General features: G+C 32.8%; 2 protein-coding genes across 6 annotated transcripts; both read right to left on the bottom strand.

The window, feature by feature from the left end:
• Nucleotides 1–16: 16 nt before the first annotated feature.
• LOC101212470 (probable inactive leucine-rich repeat receptor-like protein kinase At3g03770) lies at nucleotides 17–4,777 on the bottom strand. The gene is made up of 7 exons (XM_004140871.3): nucleotides 3,187–4,777; nucleotides 2,551–2,681; nucleotides 1,902–2,142; nucleotides 1,332–1,534; nucleotides 1,202–1,254; nucleotides 592–703; nucleotides 17–497 (listed from the first exon to the last, which is right to left on the bottom strand). The coding sequence occupies exons 1-7, from the start codon at nucleotides 4,538–4,540 to the stop codon at nucleotides 234–236; spliced, it is 2,358 nt and encodes a 785-aa protein (XP_004140919.1). The 5' UTR covers nucleotides 4,541–4,777; the 3' UTR covers nucleotides 17–233.
• Nucleotides 4,778–6,682: 1,905 nt separating this feature from the next.
• Nucleotides 6,683–13,857, bottom strand: LOC101212226 (chlorophyll(ide) b reductase NOL, chloroplastic). 5 transcript variants are annotated; one of them, XM_031888105.1, is made up of 14 exons: nucleotides 13,536–13,852; nucleotides 12,722–12,790; nucleotides 12,138–12,199; nucleotides 11,907–11,993; nucleotides 11,398–11,465; nucleotides 11,263–11,311; nucleotides 11,100–11,185; nucleotides 10,242–10,299; nucleotides 9,706–9,756; nucleotides 9,338–9,388; nucleotides 9,208–9,249; nucleotides 8,318–8,428; nucleotides 8,155–8,223; nucleotides 6,683–7,074 (listed from the first exon to the last, which is right to left on the bottom strand). In XM_031888105.1, exons 1-13 carry the CDS (start codon nucleotides 13,810–13,812, stop codon nucleotides 8,176–8,178), a joined length of 1,059 nt encoding a protein of 352 aa, XP_031743965.1. In that variant the 5' UTR covers nucleotides 13,813–13,852; the 3' UTR covers nucleotides 6,683–7,074; nucleotides 8,155–8,175. The 5 variants fall into 5 exon arrangements, with proteins under 5 accessions (XP_031743965.1, XP_011656581.1, XP_011656580.1 ...); XM_011658279.2 differs by lacking the exon at nucleotides 6,683–7,074 and adding an exon at nucleotides 7,653–7,801; XM_011658278.2 differs by lacking the exon at nucleotides 6,683–7,074 and adding an exon at nucleotides 7,833–8,048 and having other exon boundaries at nucleotides 13,536–13,851.
• Nucleotides 13,858–14,354: the final 497 nt, after the last annotated feature.

The following is a 14,354-nucleotide window of genomic DNA, read 5'->3' as shown; positions in this document are numbered from 1 at the left end:
ATTTTATGCACCACTATTAGCATTTTGTTGAAGTTGTTCAAACTTCACTTCAATAATTCAAATGGTCAAGAGGCTCGATAACATGATGTACTCTAAAATTTGAGCAAACTACAATTGTTCCCTAATGAAATAAACATATTGGACTTTAGGAAATAAATTTGATGAGATGCTTTACAAGTTGTTTTGTTCAAGAAATGAGAAGTTTGAGAATATATAAGTGTACCATTTTCCTTCTAAGGCATTTGTAAGAATGGTGATGGTGATGGTGATGGTGAGGGTGATGCAGGTGCCTCTCTGCTTGAATCTTGAACTTGTCCTGCAAAATGCAGATTCCAAAGAATATCTTCTACTGAGGGTCTATCTTTTGCCTTCTCATGTAGGCATCTTACACATATTTCCATCATCGTCTTTAACGAATCATCGGAGCATCCCTTGTGTATTGCTGGATCCACAATGCTCTTTCGAGCTATCTCGTCAGTTTTTAGGCTTACCTGCAACTGAGAATAGGAATAGAAACCACATTTCCTAGTTCAGTTTGAAGGAGTAACTATGAAAAAATTCATACTTTTTGGTCACTGAAAATTTACTTACAAGATCTCTTGAAACATGAACTTCGTTTTGGGATGTGATTTGTCTTCCCAAGATGACTTCCAATAAAATGGCTCCTATGTCATACACATCGTTCTTATCTTTGTCATTTACTCTGCAAAAAAAGAAACACATTCAAATTTATATTCTACTACATAATTTAGTGTTCTTTACAAAGACTAATTTTGCATAAGGTTCTATTGAACTCCAAGAAGATTACGATAGGTTTCCAACTTTCAATTTGGTATTTAAGTCTATAAATTTCTAAACTATCTTTGATATATTCGAAATTGGTTTTTGTGTGTGTATGTAATAGGAACCTAAACTTACAATTTCATATATAGCATAGGTTCGGAGATATGAATGTTAAAAATTGAGTAGATGAAGAATTTATGAGACAGAAAATTGAAATTTTAAGAACGTATTGGATACAAAACTGAAAGTTCAAAAACCTATTAAACACTTAAAATATAAGGGACCAAAGAGAGACAAACTTAGACTAAACTTTAATTTAACAATATGGTATGAGTTGACATGACAAACAATGATGAAAAGAGCAATGTGGTCTTTGTCTTAATTTTAGTTCTTCTACAGATAGAAATAGAAGTGTTACCCTATAGCATGGCGCTTCCCTTTTGTACCAGTAGATGAAACTCCTGAAATCATCTGAATGGCAAAACAAATATATCAATTACTTTAATTTTGAGAGGTTAATATGTGAAACCTACAAGTCTCTATCATACCATTCCACCATGTTCAACTACTATAGGTAAATTATAACAGCTGATTTTCACATGGAGATCTTGATCAAGTAAAATATCTGTAATCTTCAAATTGTTTGACCATACACCAGGCACAATTCCTGTGTGCAGGAACTGAATTCCCTTCACCATTTCGATTGCAGCCGATATCCTTTTCGTCCAAGAAAGCTTTCGCCCCTGTAGCCCTGCAGGATCAACTTCTTTTATAAACTTATATCCATTGACACAGAAGTTTACTCTCTACTAAATCTTATGCACCTCCAGTACTATGCTAAACAAAATACGATATAGTATGTCTGAATTCGGTGTTGGAGCTTTGCTTCCCTATACTCAAGCACCTTACATCTGTCCCAAGGCTCATGCTTGGGATACACAAAAAGCTTTTAGTATTAAGCTCACTCGAAGGCTCAAATTTGGAATCTCTGAGCGAGCTAGTATGACTAAGAGATCCAAAGCTCTTGCCCAATGGGGAAGTCGCTTGGTTTAAAATTGAAAACTATTCCAACGCAGGTTAGAGCAATATATATATGTGCCATCGTAAAAACATTTTACCAGATACATGGCTTCTTAATGTCCCATACGGATAGTACTCGAAGATAAGGAACACTTTGCTGATGGTTAAGCCGTCTGGTAGGAACTCATAACAGTGTCCAAGAGCACTGATCAAATGGATATGTCGTAGTTTAGATATTAACTCCAACTGATGTGTGTAGGTTTGAGGGGTTTGCCGCCTTTTCAAAGTTAAGCTCCGAATTGCTACAACATTGCCATCTGTGAACACCCCTTTGAATATCTGTTATTGTCAAGACAGAGACTTCGTTTGTAAATCTATCAATGAGTTTTTTTTAACAAGAAAGGAAAGTTTATATTGGATAAATAAATAGAGACTACATCCATTAGTTAATTTTGTATAGTAGCATATTAGAAGGTAATGTGTTTGAATCCTTGTAATATCATATCATTTACACCTTGATGAATATTAATTTCCATTTGCTGGACCTTTGGTTGGAAAGTCCTTTCTTTAACAGTAATGTTTATTAGATAAACAATGCTTTAAGTCTTTTTCAGCCAACTTTTTATCTTTAATGATAAGTTCTTAATAAAAATCCATTTCAAAAGTACTGCTTTCTGAAAGAGAGAAAAAGTATTGAGAAAAGTAACTTAGATGTAAGACTGGCGAATAACCTTTGTAAAATCATACCTGGCCGTCCAGACTTTCAGTTATCAAAGTTGAAACATCAAAATTGTTGGTAGCCTCTTTAAGTTCATCCAAAGTGAAAGTTCGATAAGGAGGAATACTAGTTCCCAGCTTCATTGTCTGAGATATATATTCTGCAAGCAAATGGTGGATTTTAACAAATATACAAAGATGGATTAAATTCATTAACAAAACCAAAAGTAACAATTTAGTCACCCATACCATTTATAACTAGTTCCTATCAAGAACAGTAATATTTAATGAAATTCTTACTCGTGTACGTCAATAAACGAAATAAGAACCAAGTTTTTTTTTTTATATAAATTTCTTTTTTAAACAAAAATCCTTAAATAATCATAATTGTCAAGTTTGACTAGATTTTTCATGATAGGGATGAAAATTGTTACAAATTTGATTTTTATGAAAGTTCAACTGATGTGGGTTAGGAAAATGTTGAAAGCAGACCTCCAGTCTCTGGTAAGTTGAGGGATGAAAAAAAATTAATTATGCAAGCGGATGCTATAATACAAATAAAGTGATTACTTTTCAGTTGTTTTGCTTCAATGAAATCAACCCAGTTCAAGAAATCATCAACCAGAAAGAAAAGGAGAAGGGGGAAAAAGAAGACATTCATCTTACTGGCATCATACAGCTGCTTGGCTGTGTCTGCTACAGATGGATTCTCTGTTATAAACCTTGTTGAAGGTTCTTTAACAACTCCTATTCTGTATGTCCTTCTCATCGTTAAGAACACCAGAGCCAGAACTACAACTCCAGCAACACTTCCTCCAAAAATTCTCAAGAAAGTCTTTACCTCAGGACGAAGTTTCCTATGCTCCAGATTACGAGGCCTAATACTCACTGCCAAAGCTTCATTGTGACAGAAGTTCAAAGGGTGCTGTTTTTGGTCTTGATTGGACAAGCAATTTCCACCATAAATGATATCACCATTCTTGTACTTCAATTCCTGAAGACAGGCAGGCAAGTCTCCTGTCAAAAGATTTGAGGATAAATTTGCAAAAGTAAGATCACTATTGCATGATATGTTCTGTAAAAGGAGTCCAGTTAATCTATTTCCCCCAATATTCAGATATTTAATGGAAGGAAGTCCCAGAAGTGATGCCTGAAAAGGTCCAACAAGTTTATTGGAAGATAAGTCCAGCTTTTCAAGACGATATAACGAGCCTAACTCAGGTGGAATACTTGAGCGAAATCGGTTATTTTTTAGCTCAAGTACACTTAATCTCTTTGGTAATTTAGGAAAATGGGGTCCCAAAAGATTGTTTCCCAACTCAAGAACTTGCAAGTTGGTCAAGTTACTGAGGTCTGGGACATTCCCAGAAAGAGAGTTTCTTGAGAGAGAAAGAATTCTTAGACTCCACATATGTGAAATGGAATCTGGTAAGGACCCATTAAAGGAATTGTTCCGTAAACTCAGAGTAGTCAAGAATGGCAGGGAACCAATCCAACCAGGAATGTTACCAGAGAAACAATTGCCGTCAAGATTGATAAACTGAAGGGTTTTGGAAGAAGAAAGTTGGTGAGGGATGGAGCCATATAAGGAATTTGAGGATAAGTTTAGTATTTCTAGTGACAGAAGGTTAGCAACAGATGGAGGCAATGGACCCTCAAGACCTAAAGAAACCAGAGAAAGCACTTTCAAGTTGGGGAAATGGGAAAATGTGGAAAACAAAGAATCAATGGAAGTATTGAGAGGAAATGAAGAGGGATGTTGGAGAACATCACCAACAATGTGGAGCTGGGTTATGTTATCTTCATAGCACACTATTGTAAGAAACGGAGTGGATTCAATGTTACAGAAGTCTGTGACAGTGTTAAAGCTGGATAGAGCTTGAGGGTAGTTTAAAAGTTGTTGGATTTGAAGAAGAGATTGGGATTGAGAAAGTGGAAGCTGAGTTGAAAGATGAAAAGAAGAAAACAGAAACAAGAAGAGAAGAAGAGGGAAATGGCAGACTGCTTTTAGTTTTGCCATTAAAGCTCAGAAGAGGAGAGCAAATAAGTTACAGAGAAGAGCAAGAAGCTGAAAAAAAAAAAATCCCATTAAGAAGAAATGAAACTTTCTCCCTCTCTCTCTTTATTTGGCTCAACTTGTTAAAGAAGGCTGTTAGAAGTACAGTGGCTGCAATAAAACAAAAAGTTTGAACATTAATCACTGCTTTTCCCCTTTTCCCAAGGGATTAGAATCTAGACATTGCCTACAGATTACTCAGCTTAAATTAAAATGGCATTGGACTCCACCATGATCTTGGCACTGAATAAAATAAAATGCCTTTGAGATGCTTTGTGGCTACCAAAACAGAATGTATGAAGCCTCTGATACTGTATTTGTATTTGAGTTTTTTAAGCCACAAGAATCAAGTATAGTATAGTATAGCAGAAGCCACATTATTTATGTAAGAAGAATATAGAAAATTATGTTAAAGATACTAATTGTCAGGAGACATGGTTTTTGTCCTAAAGTGAAACACTATCCTACTTCACTTAATTGTACTGGAAGGTGTGATTAATATAAGCTAGCTGTATTTTGGTAAAAAGATAAACCATTATTATTCCGCCAAAATACATTAAAGCCATAATGGTCACACTCACACTTCAACAATATACTACCATGATTACATCACTAAACTCCCTATATAACTATGTTTACTAAACATTAAGTTAACTTGAGCCTAAAACAATAAAATGGTAATTTAGAGGGGTAGAGAGATGAAAAAGAGTTGGTGGGTTTGAAGGATAAAGATGGTGTCAGTGAATGACTGTTATAAAAACTTTAATGATAGGAGGAGTTATCCCTGAAAAGACAAAAGCATATAGTTCACGGGAAGCACAGAAAGGGAGCAAAAATACACGCTTTAGATTGAGAAATCAAACGATGAAAAAAAGTGCTTCTTTTATTGTTGCATAAAGTAGTACTTTTGGCATCTAACCCCAAACCCTCTGATTTCATCTGTTTCTTTTCGGCTCTTAGCAGACTCAGAGCTTTGGGTCACGGGTGAATCTTTATGGGAGCACTCTCGAATTTTGTTCAATCATTGAGAAGTTTAAAGTTATTAAATTCCATTGTCACTAAAGAATAGTAAAGAAAGACCTTACTCTACCTATAAACAAGAACAGGAGATTTCATGTTTACTACCATATGTAGCCTTCTTTTTACTTCTTTTGCTCATTTTCTAAAAAGTGGGAATTGCTCTAATCTTTTTCTCATTCTCACATACTTTTATACAAACTAATATTCAACACCTACAAATGCTAAAACTTTAAATTTAATGTTTTAAAGGATAATTTATGTATTACAAAAGCATTTACGAGTTGTGTAAAAAAAAGAAAAGTAAAAGCGAACGAATCTGTTAAAATTTTTTTAAAATTTTTTTGATTTGATTTTGAATGTTGCATACAATTTGTCATTTTTCTCTAAAATAAAGTGAATTATAATAAATCTTCTTCTAGTAAATCAGTCGTATGAATATTATTGAAAGTAAAACTAAAAAAAAAATAGTAAGAGAGGAAACATGATATTCTGATTTATTTATTCTTAAAATATAAATCTTTCTAAACAAATATAGAAATATTTTAAAAGTTTGGTATTTCTTATAAAAAAATTAATTTTATGTATACCGATAAAAATGAAATAAAATTTTAAATTTTTAAGTAGCATAAAGAGTGATAAAGTAAGTGTATTGAACTAAAAATTTGTAAAATGGATTTGATATTAAAGGTGAGAAGAATGTATGGTGTAATGCTCATAAGAAATCTACAATAATATTAGGGGAAATAAAATTGAAAATTTGGCATCTACATAAAAAACAAAAAAAAATTGATTTTGATTTTTGAATTGGAAATTTCATGTACATTCAAATCAAAAGAAAACAGATTGTTGAAGACAAAAATAAGATCAATGTCGCATATTCGTATATTTGACACTACCATTTTTACGATTACTTGTTGAGAGTAGAAGGAAAACTTGGAAATACATGTAGATATCAAAAAATCAAGTTAATTAATATTCATCAAACATAAAAAATATGTACGAAATAAATTAGTCGAGTGATACGAGATTTTACAAATAGAAAAAAAAAAACTATTCAATTTGGCCACCATATAGAAAACAAATAAATAAAATTTGAATTTGAATTTCATTTATGAGATTGGAGATGTTTCCAACTTCAATTGGAAATCACAAAAAGATAGATTGGAGAAGATTTACATTAGAGAAATCTGTATATAACAAGCTCCAATATTTTGTTTTGTATTGTTTTCTCTCTCTATTTTTAATGAAAACTATTTTTAAGAAAAACCTTAGTGTATTTACCAAATAGCCTGAAAATAAATTACCTTGCCTTAACTCGAAAACTAAAATAACATCAATCTGATATTTTCTCTCAGAAAAAGAGAAAAAATCAGAATTTTCTCCATTTTAAATACCATTTCAATTTTCAATATATTCCCCCAAATGTGTAGGCCATACCTACAAGCTGCTATCGAGGTTGATTTACAGCCAATCTTTACCTACAAACGATCAAACCTCGAAAGCATCAATCAATGAACTCCGAATATGGTATTAAGTAATTGACACAAATTTTACATAAAAACAATAAATTTATAATGGGTTTCTCTAAATGTCTCAGGAATATCATAGAATAAAAATCAAATACTTATAACATATAATACCTTGATGAGGTGAATTTGTCAACCTGTCTTGTGTTTTTGTTTTAGAGGGGTGAATATCACCCACATAGAATTTCCAATCATCGATGGTATTAGTTTAGCCCAAAATCAAACCATCCCCAATCAGACAAAACACTCATAGGCTAACAAAAAATTATTTGTTGGTACTTACCATAACTACTTAGGACAACCCGAGTTTAAAAGAGATTTTTTTTTCGTAAATGGTAAAACTGCTAAAACTATTTATAAAATATAATAATACTTTAGAATGGGATATTTTTAAAAGTAACAAAATAAATTAAAATACTTACTAACTATAGCAAAATTTTGGATTCTATCAATAATAGTCTTCTATAGGTGATATAATTTGTTATAGATTATAAATATTTTGTAAAATTTGTTATTTTTAAAAATTCTACTTAAAAAAGTAATTTCAGACTAAAAAAATATGAGCTCATGATAAATCACTAAACATATTTAAAGTACTTTTTTCTTCTCTTTTATACATCACATTGTAGCAACCTCCTCGGACGATTTCTCCAAGTTAATGCAACCCCTGCTCAGTTACCTTTCAAGAAAGGAAAATATTCAGCCAATGCTATGGTAAAAACAATTTTTTTAAAAAAAGTGGTAAGCGCTACAACTTTTAAAGTAAATATAAATGGTAAATTACAATTAATCATTTATCGAGTAAATCAATGGAAAAAAAAAAAAACAACAACAGTTTTTACAGAGAGGGAGGGAGGGAGAGGTGAAAGACAAGGCATCATTTCGTTTGCGTCGTGTTTAAGGAGCAGTCCAATGGGTCCACGATGCTTTATCAATATGGCCAGTGAACAAATTGTGAATATAAACCATTCCACTGGGTGAGGTGAAGGACAATAAATGAGAAACTTGATAGAGATCCAGAAGAGAACTTACGAAAAAATATTCTTTTTCTTATCAATCTTCTAGAAAATATCTGTTTCTTCTTGCACCAAAAGCAAGTCTCTGAATTGACATCAGAAACATCAAACAATTAAATGATGGCACCAAGAATGGATGAAATTAAACACAACAATTCTAACTTGATTCATTTCTTAACTGAGAAAATCTGGGAATAAGCTTTTAGTCCAGTGAGGAAACGAATGTATGTGGGCCTTGTTGATCCATTGGTTGGGATAGATCTTATGTTTGGGACGAGATATTCTGCCACCTGTAAACTCAAATATCAACCGCCAGATGAAGACTGATTCAAAAGGAATTATAAGGCTTTTAATCATCTATAAATTTAGTGTGATTACTAATTATGATGTTACTAGCTATTGGAAGTAGAGCTTTTAATCATCTATAGTTATAATGTTAGTAGCTATTGTAAGTAAAGATATAGAACAAACACAAATTTACGTGGAAATCCTAGTACTGGGCGATGCTATGTTTCTTATTATTTTTTTTAGATAACAAATATACAAAAGAAAAAATATTTATAGGCAACACGAGCTTAAATAAAGTCTTAACTATCCTTGAGCTTTCAACATGACCCAAGCCCACTGTTTCTAACAATAGCCATGTCAACTAATCTTATTACATAAGAGGTTTTAAATTGATATATTTACGAAAGTTCAAAGTCTAAATTGATACACTTATAAAATTCATGGTCTAATTTGATATAATTATTAGTTTGAGGTCTAAATTGAGACAGTCCCAAAGTTCAGAGTTTAAGTTGAACCTCCAAAGTTCTAAGTTCAAATTGACATTTGTCCAAAAACGTATGAAAACTACTCTTTTTCTTCAAAACTGAATACCAAATATGCAAATTGTTATGCTAAATTGAATGAGATTTGATATAAGAGGAAATGTTCTTAGGTTTATAACCAAGCAATATGTTGATTTGGATCAAGATCAAGGTCATTTACAGAATAAGACACTGTCAACTGCATGCTAAGAAAATTAAATATCGATGTGGAGATAAAGAAATTCAAAGCATAATCTTACCACTTCAGGTGGTTCCGCCAAAACATTGATGAAAAATTTTGCCTGCAAGAGGGCAACAAATCTAAATTATCCAAATTCATGAATTTCTTAATAACATTTAATTTAAAAGAAATTATAATGCCTAAACAACCTGCTTCGTATCGGCACCAGACATAAGAAGATCGGTTGTAACCATCCCAGGCTGCAAGACCAAAAAACACAAATAGCATTATCAGGTAAAGAAAGTAAGATAGAATTATGTGGTGTTAAGAATCATTCTAATGTACCTTACATGATATGAAATTTCACGATTTCAATATATTATGCTCTTGAATATATCTCTTGGAATATCAAGGGTCTTATTTTAAAAAATGATGCAAGATTCAAAACATCACAGAAAAATCATCAGAGAAACATAAATAAACTTCACAAGCAATTTTGAGTCTTTGACAAAAGTGTTGAGATAGAAAGTTTTACACTAAAATTGAAAGCATAAATACTGTGGTAGTATTAACACACCGAAAGATTGTGCACTACAACATTTTTCACGTCCTGCATCCGCAGTTCTGCCTGCAAATATTAACAAGAAAAGCCAAAAGGAATTGAAAGGAGTAAGTAAGAGGAGGAACAAGATATGAAGATGCTTTGTATTTTTAACAGCCAATGACAAACCCGCTTCAATTATAATTTGTTGCTTGGTGAAACCTTAGTACTCTAGAGTCTTGATGGCAGGGACTTTCCTCGGACTTTATTATTAGATTCTGATGGTAGTTAGTTCTTGAAATGATTATTCACCCCATAAAGCAACCCAGGGATCTTCATGACTAAGACCATCCCAGATAGGCACTCCAAATGCTAAAAGTTTTTTTTCCCAATCTTATACAATGTTGAAATTAATCATCCTCGGTATGTCTACTATACTTGAATCAAACAGAACTGATGCAGGCTACTCATGCTGCATAACACATCGATGCTTCCTATTTAAAGAACAATCCTGACAAACTTAATTTATTTGGGAAAAAGAGAGTCAAGAGAGAAGCTCATGTAGCCAGAACCTGTAACGACTTCGTTAAATGGACAACACTTCTTTTAGTTGCCCCGTATGCAGCAAACCTAAGGAAAGACAGAATTATCAGCCAACAACATTTCTGCGTGAGTGATCACTACATAAACACAACGCTAATCTTACCAAAGACAAAACCAATCATTACCATAATTTAGTTTTCTGATACCAATTTTTATGTCTTGTCTAGTATAGATGTTCAAACTGATTGGGCCCATCCTAATAATTTCACATGAGGTAGAGGTATCTCTATATTCATCATAAATGCTTAAGTACCTCTAGAGGGTGTTTGGAGCAAGAAGTAAGTTATTGTAGTCCTAGGTTATTTTAGTTGGATTACAATAGTTTGTGTTTGGAGTGTAGATTATTTTAGTTTAAGTTATAATAGTATATGTTTAAGGTGTGAACTATTTTAGTTCGAGAATGAAACGGCAAACACTGTAGCAAAGAATAAAAAATTGTATGTTAATAAATACTGTAGCAAATTAAGGGCTTTGAAATAGTGTTTATTGTAGCTAATTGGAAACTTTTAAATAGTATTTACTGTAACAAAGTGGTGGTTATTATAGTCTTAGATGTTTCAGCATAAAATTATTTGCTCCATCCGTTATTCAAGTAAAGGGAATAAAATGACATGTGCAATTGGCATATGCCATTGCACTGCTACAATTCTAAAGCAGTTACATCATATAAGATTGAGCACACTGCATGATATTCAAATACATCACAGATTTCTTGTGCTTTTCTCATGTCATCTAGATTTTTCTTGAAAAAAAAGCACATAAGATAAAGAACATCATATCGAGCTCAGACAATAGAGAAAGAATGCAAGTGATAAAAAGAATGGCACCTAGGGGTGGGTCGTCCATCAGAACCAGCCCCATCAATGTTGAAAATATGACCCCCGCGAGGTTGGTTTAACATCATCTTTATTGCCTAAACAAGAAGTTAGAAATTATGCATGAGTTACATGTCAAAAATACAATAGAGTTCGTGATTGAAGCAGTATATACCTCTCGGCAACATATCATCAAACCAAGAGCATTTGTAGTGACAACTTCACTGCATTAGAGAGTGTCTAAAGAATAAACTAAAAGGATTTCTATTTCATGTCATTGAGGTTTGGAGATCAAAAGGAGGAAGCTCACATAAGATCTTCATCTGAAGCCTCAACCAAAGGCTTAAAGCTATAAGCATTTGATCCTGCATTATTGATCTGCATTGTTCTTGCAATAAGTTAAAATAGCAATAAAAGCAAACAAAATTCCACCAAACTAATAATAGGGCATAAAACAACAGACTTGTAATATCCTCTCGTGGCCTTCAAAATTGATCGATAGCTTAAATAGTAGACAATGAAATGCTTCTAGATCTCAAGTCCAGTTTCCTTTGATATGCAGACAACGCTATATTGTAATTATAAATTATGAAAATGTATAATTTGACCAAGAATATCTAAGAACTGTCTTAGCTTTAGGCCACCTATCTAATATATTCAATATTAATTATGTTTTTTTTTCTTTTCAGAGTAAAATTATTGTTTAGAATCTACGATACCAAATAAACATGTATTCTAGTCACTAGAAAATACAAGTTAAGATATACTTATCATTCTTTATGTAGAAGGGGAAGAGAAAAAAGAATTTGAAGTAGATACCCAAATGTCAACATATTTAAGATTTTTCTGCAAAAATGCGACTAAATTCTTTACATCCTCCCCTTCTCGCACATCACATTTAGTACCCTGAAAAGGATTTAAGACAATGAGCTTGAAGTATCAGCAACTCCTCCAATTGCAAATAGTACATGGAAGACAGTGAAATGATTGAGAAATGGTAACTAAACTTCTGCAGAGAAAATTAAAATGCAAAAGTCTAGCAGGAGGTACCCACACACGCTGCTCCCCAAATTCTTCTCTCAAGCTTTGAACAGAAGATTCAACCCTCTCAGCTGTTAAAAGGTTCGTTGAGCTAATGTGAAATCGTGCATTTCATTAATAGACGAATCTTAAACTGCTTCCAGATCTTAACTTTAGTGCATAGAACTGCTTTAACTAGTGCAAGGCACACCCTACTAAGGATGCCGGCACCGACCATAATTCAAAATGGAAATAAACACAGATTTACAATATTCCAAGCATCTTAATAATCCTACACCAGCGAAAAAGAGAAAAGAGGAATCAACACAAAAACTAAAAAGGTGCAAGATCTAGCGAATTACTAAAATCCATACCTAATCACTTAACACAAAAACTAATAAATGTGCAGCACCAGGCATGTATAAAAAATAAAAATAACTACAAACACATAACTACATAAGAAGCCACATCTTTGAAATTAAAATTTAAAGGAAAACCAAGCCCATTTTACATAGTATCCTACAATCATTCTGAAATGTTCTACAATCCTGTACAGACATTCAGAATCCTGTGCGACTTGCGAGTGTGCATGGTGATTATAGTGCAAACGTTACCTGATCTTGAGCAGATAACAACATTGTCACCTTCTTTCAGAAACTGTCTGGCCAATGCATATCCTATTCCTGGATAATTTGCAAATATTAGTAGAAACCTCTATGAGAATGCCAATACGAAAGTCAAAGGCGCTGAAGTGTAAAAGAAGATAGAACCAGCAAATTCTTTGTAAGCTCTCATTATAAAAAATAAAAATAACTCCATAAAGTTCCAAGGAAATGTAAGTAGATTAGAATATAACTATTACACGGACAAGAGAATTGAGGTTATTATGTTAAAATATAACAAACATTTTCCGCAGAATTGACTTTGGTCCAAAGCAATATAGTTATAAAATCATATGAACAAGGGCTTAATTTATTTGGATTATGTATAACATAAAAATTCAAAATATACTTTAACACTCCATTTTAAGAGCTCAAACTTCAATCATCTTCTTGCCAATCCCGTTCCTAACAAATGATGTTTTTAAACATCTTTCCAAACATTAAGTTTAACTTCAATCATGTGAAATAAGCTCGCAAATCTCAACTAAACATTAAACCTCACTTATCTAAATTCCAACTATACAGCTGAAATCATTTCTAAAACACATCTTCCAATTCTTAAAAACGACAACTAGAAAGTTTCTCAAACTCGATTCCTACAAAATTCAAGTCCATAACACATACAAACACACATTCCGCCATCAAATTTTTCATCAAACAGCTGAAAATAGAGCTAAAAAGACAACAGCAGTTCCGCATTTCTTGCTAGCAAAAACGACATGAGAAGCCAGCGAACGAAAAATAGACGAAAGAAAGACCAGCACACCTTTAGTGGAACCAGTGATCAAAACGTTGTAAGGAGGAACCATAGGCTCCTTCTGCTGAAATTCTTCGGGCTTTGTGGATACGGAATTGGAATTCACGACGCTGTTCGTCGGAATGTTGGAAATCTTTCTCGAAGGAGGTATGGAAAGACTGAAACTCCTGAATTTGTGGAGTGATAAGCGACTTTGAGAAGGAGGAGAGATGAAGAAGCCATGGTTGTGGGCGATGAACGGAGACGTGAAGAGGAGGGAGGAAGAAGAAGAAGTTGAAGAAGCCATTTTCGCGCGGTAGAAAATTTCCAGATAGATTAATTTAGGTAATTTATATATATATATATAACAAAATGTAAAACTATTTACATTTTGTATAGCAAATAAAAAAAAAAAATCTCACTGCCCATCGTTACATTTTATTAATTACAGAAATACCTTCAATTTCTCCTTTTCTTGAAAGAAAAAAAAACTCCCCATTCATCTTCTCCTCCTTTGATTTAAATATTATTTATTCTCATTTAGCGGAATTTATCATAGAAAAACATCGGCAACAACATATAGCGAGTGAGCGAAGTTCATTTGAATCGGAGAATTGAAGATAATGTTACGAAAACATTACCTCTTATTATTAAACGTTAAGCTGGAAGACCTAGAAAGTAAATAATTTCATCTGGAAGTAAATTTAAGAGTTTGTCAAAGTGTTCTTATTGTAATTGAATTTTATCAATCTACTTTGTCTATCCAAGATAGACAATGATAGAATTCTATGGCTTCCTATCTCAAACAGGCAATGTAAAATTATATTCATGTTTCTATTATTCTTCTTT

Source organism: Cucumis sativus, chromosome 6, assembly GCF_000004075.3.
Source record: "Cucumis sativus cultivar 9930 chromosome 6, Cucumber_9930_V3, whole genome shotgun sequence".
In the NCBI taxonomy this organism is placed as follows: Eukaryota; Viridiplantae; Streptophyta; class Magnoliopsida; order Cucurbitales; family Cucurbitaceae; genus Cucumis; species Cucumis sativus.
The sequence above is the reverse complement of the archived record's forward strand: the minus strand, read 5'-3'. Positions and strand labels throughout refer to the sequence as shown.

Bases quoted from the DNA above. Each gene is read 5' to 3' on its own strand.
- LOC101212226 (XM_031888105.1), bottom strand. From the start codon at position 13,812: ATGGCTTCTTCAACTTCTTCTTCTTCCTCCCTCCTCTTCACGTCTCCG. The intron at 12,791-13,535 runs GTGTGCTGGTCT...CAAATTATCCAG, and splicing joins GATCACTGGTTCCACTAAAG to GAATAGGATATGCATTGGCC. The intron at 11,312-11,397 runs GTGAGCTTCCTC...TCTCTAATGCAG, and splicing joins GCTTCAGATGAAGATCTTAT to TGAAGTTGTCACTACAAATG.
- LOC101212470 (XM_004140871.3), bottom strand. From the start codon at position 4,540: ATGGCAAAACTAAAAGCAGTCTGCCATTTCCCTCTTCTTCTCTTCTTG. The intron at 2,143-2,550 runs GTATGATTTTAC...TGACAATAACAG, and splicing joins CTGAAAGTCTGGACGGCCAG to ATATTCAAAGGGGTGTTCAC. The intron at 498-591 runs GTAAGTAAATTT...TCCTATTCTCAG, and splicing joins TTCATGTTTCAAGAGATCTT to TTGCAGGTAAGCCTAAAAAC.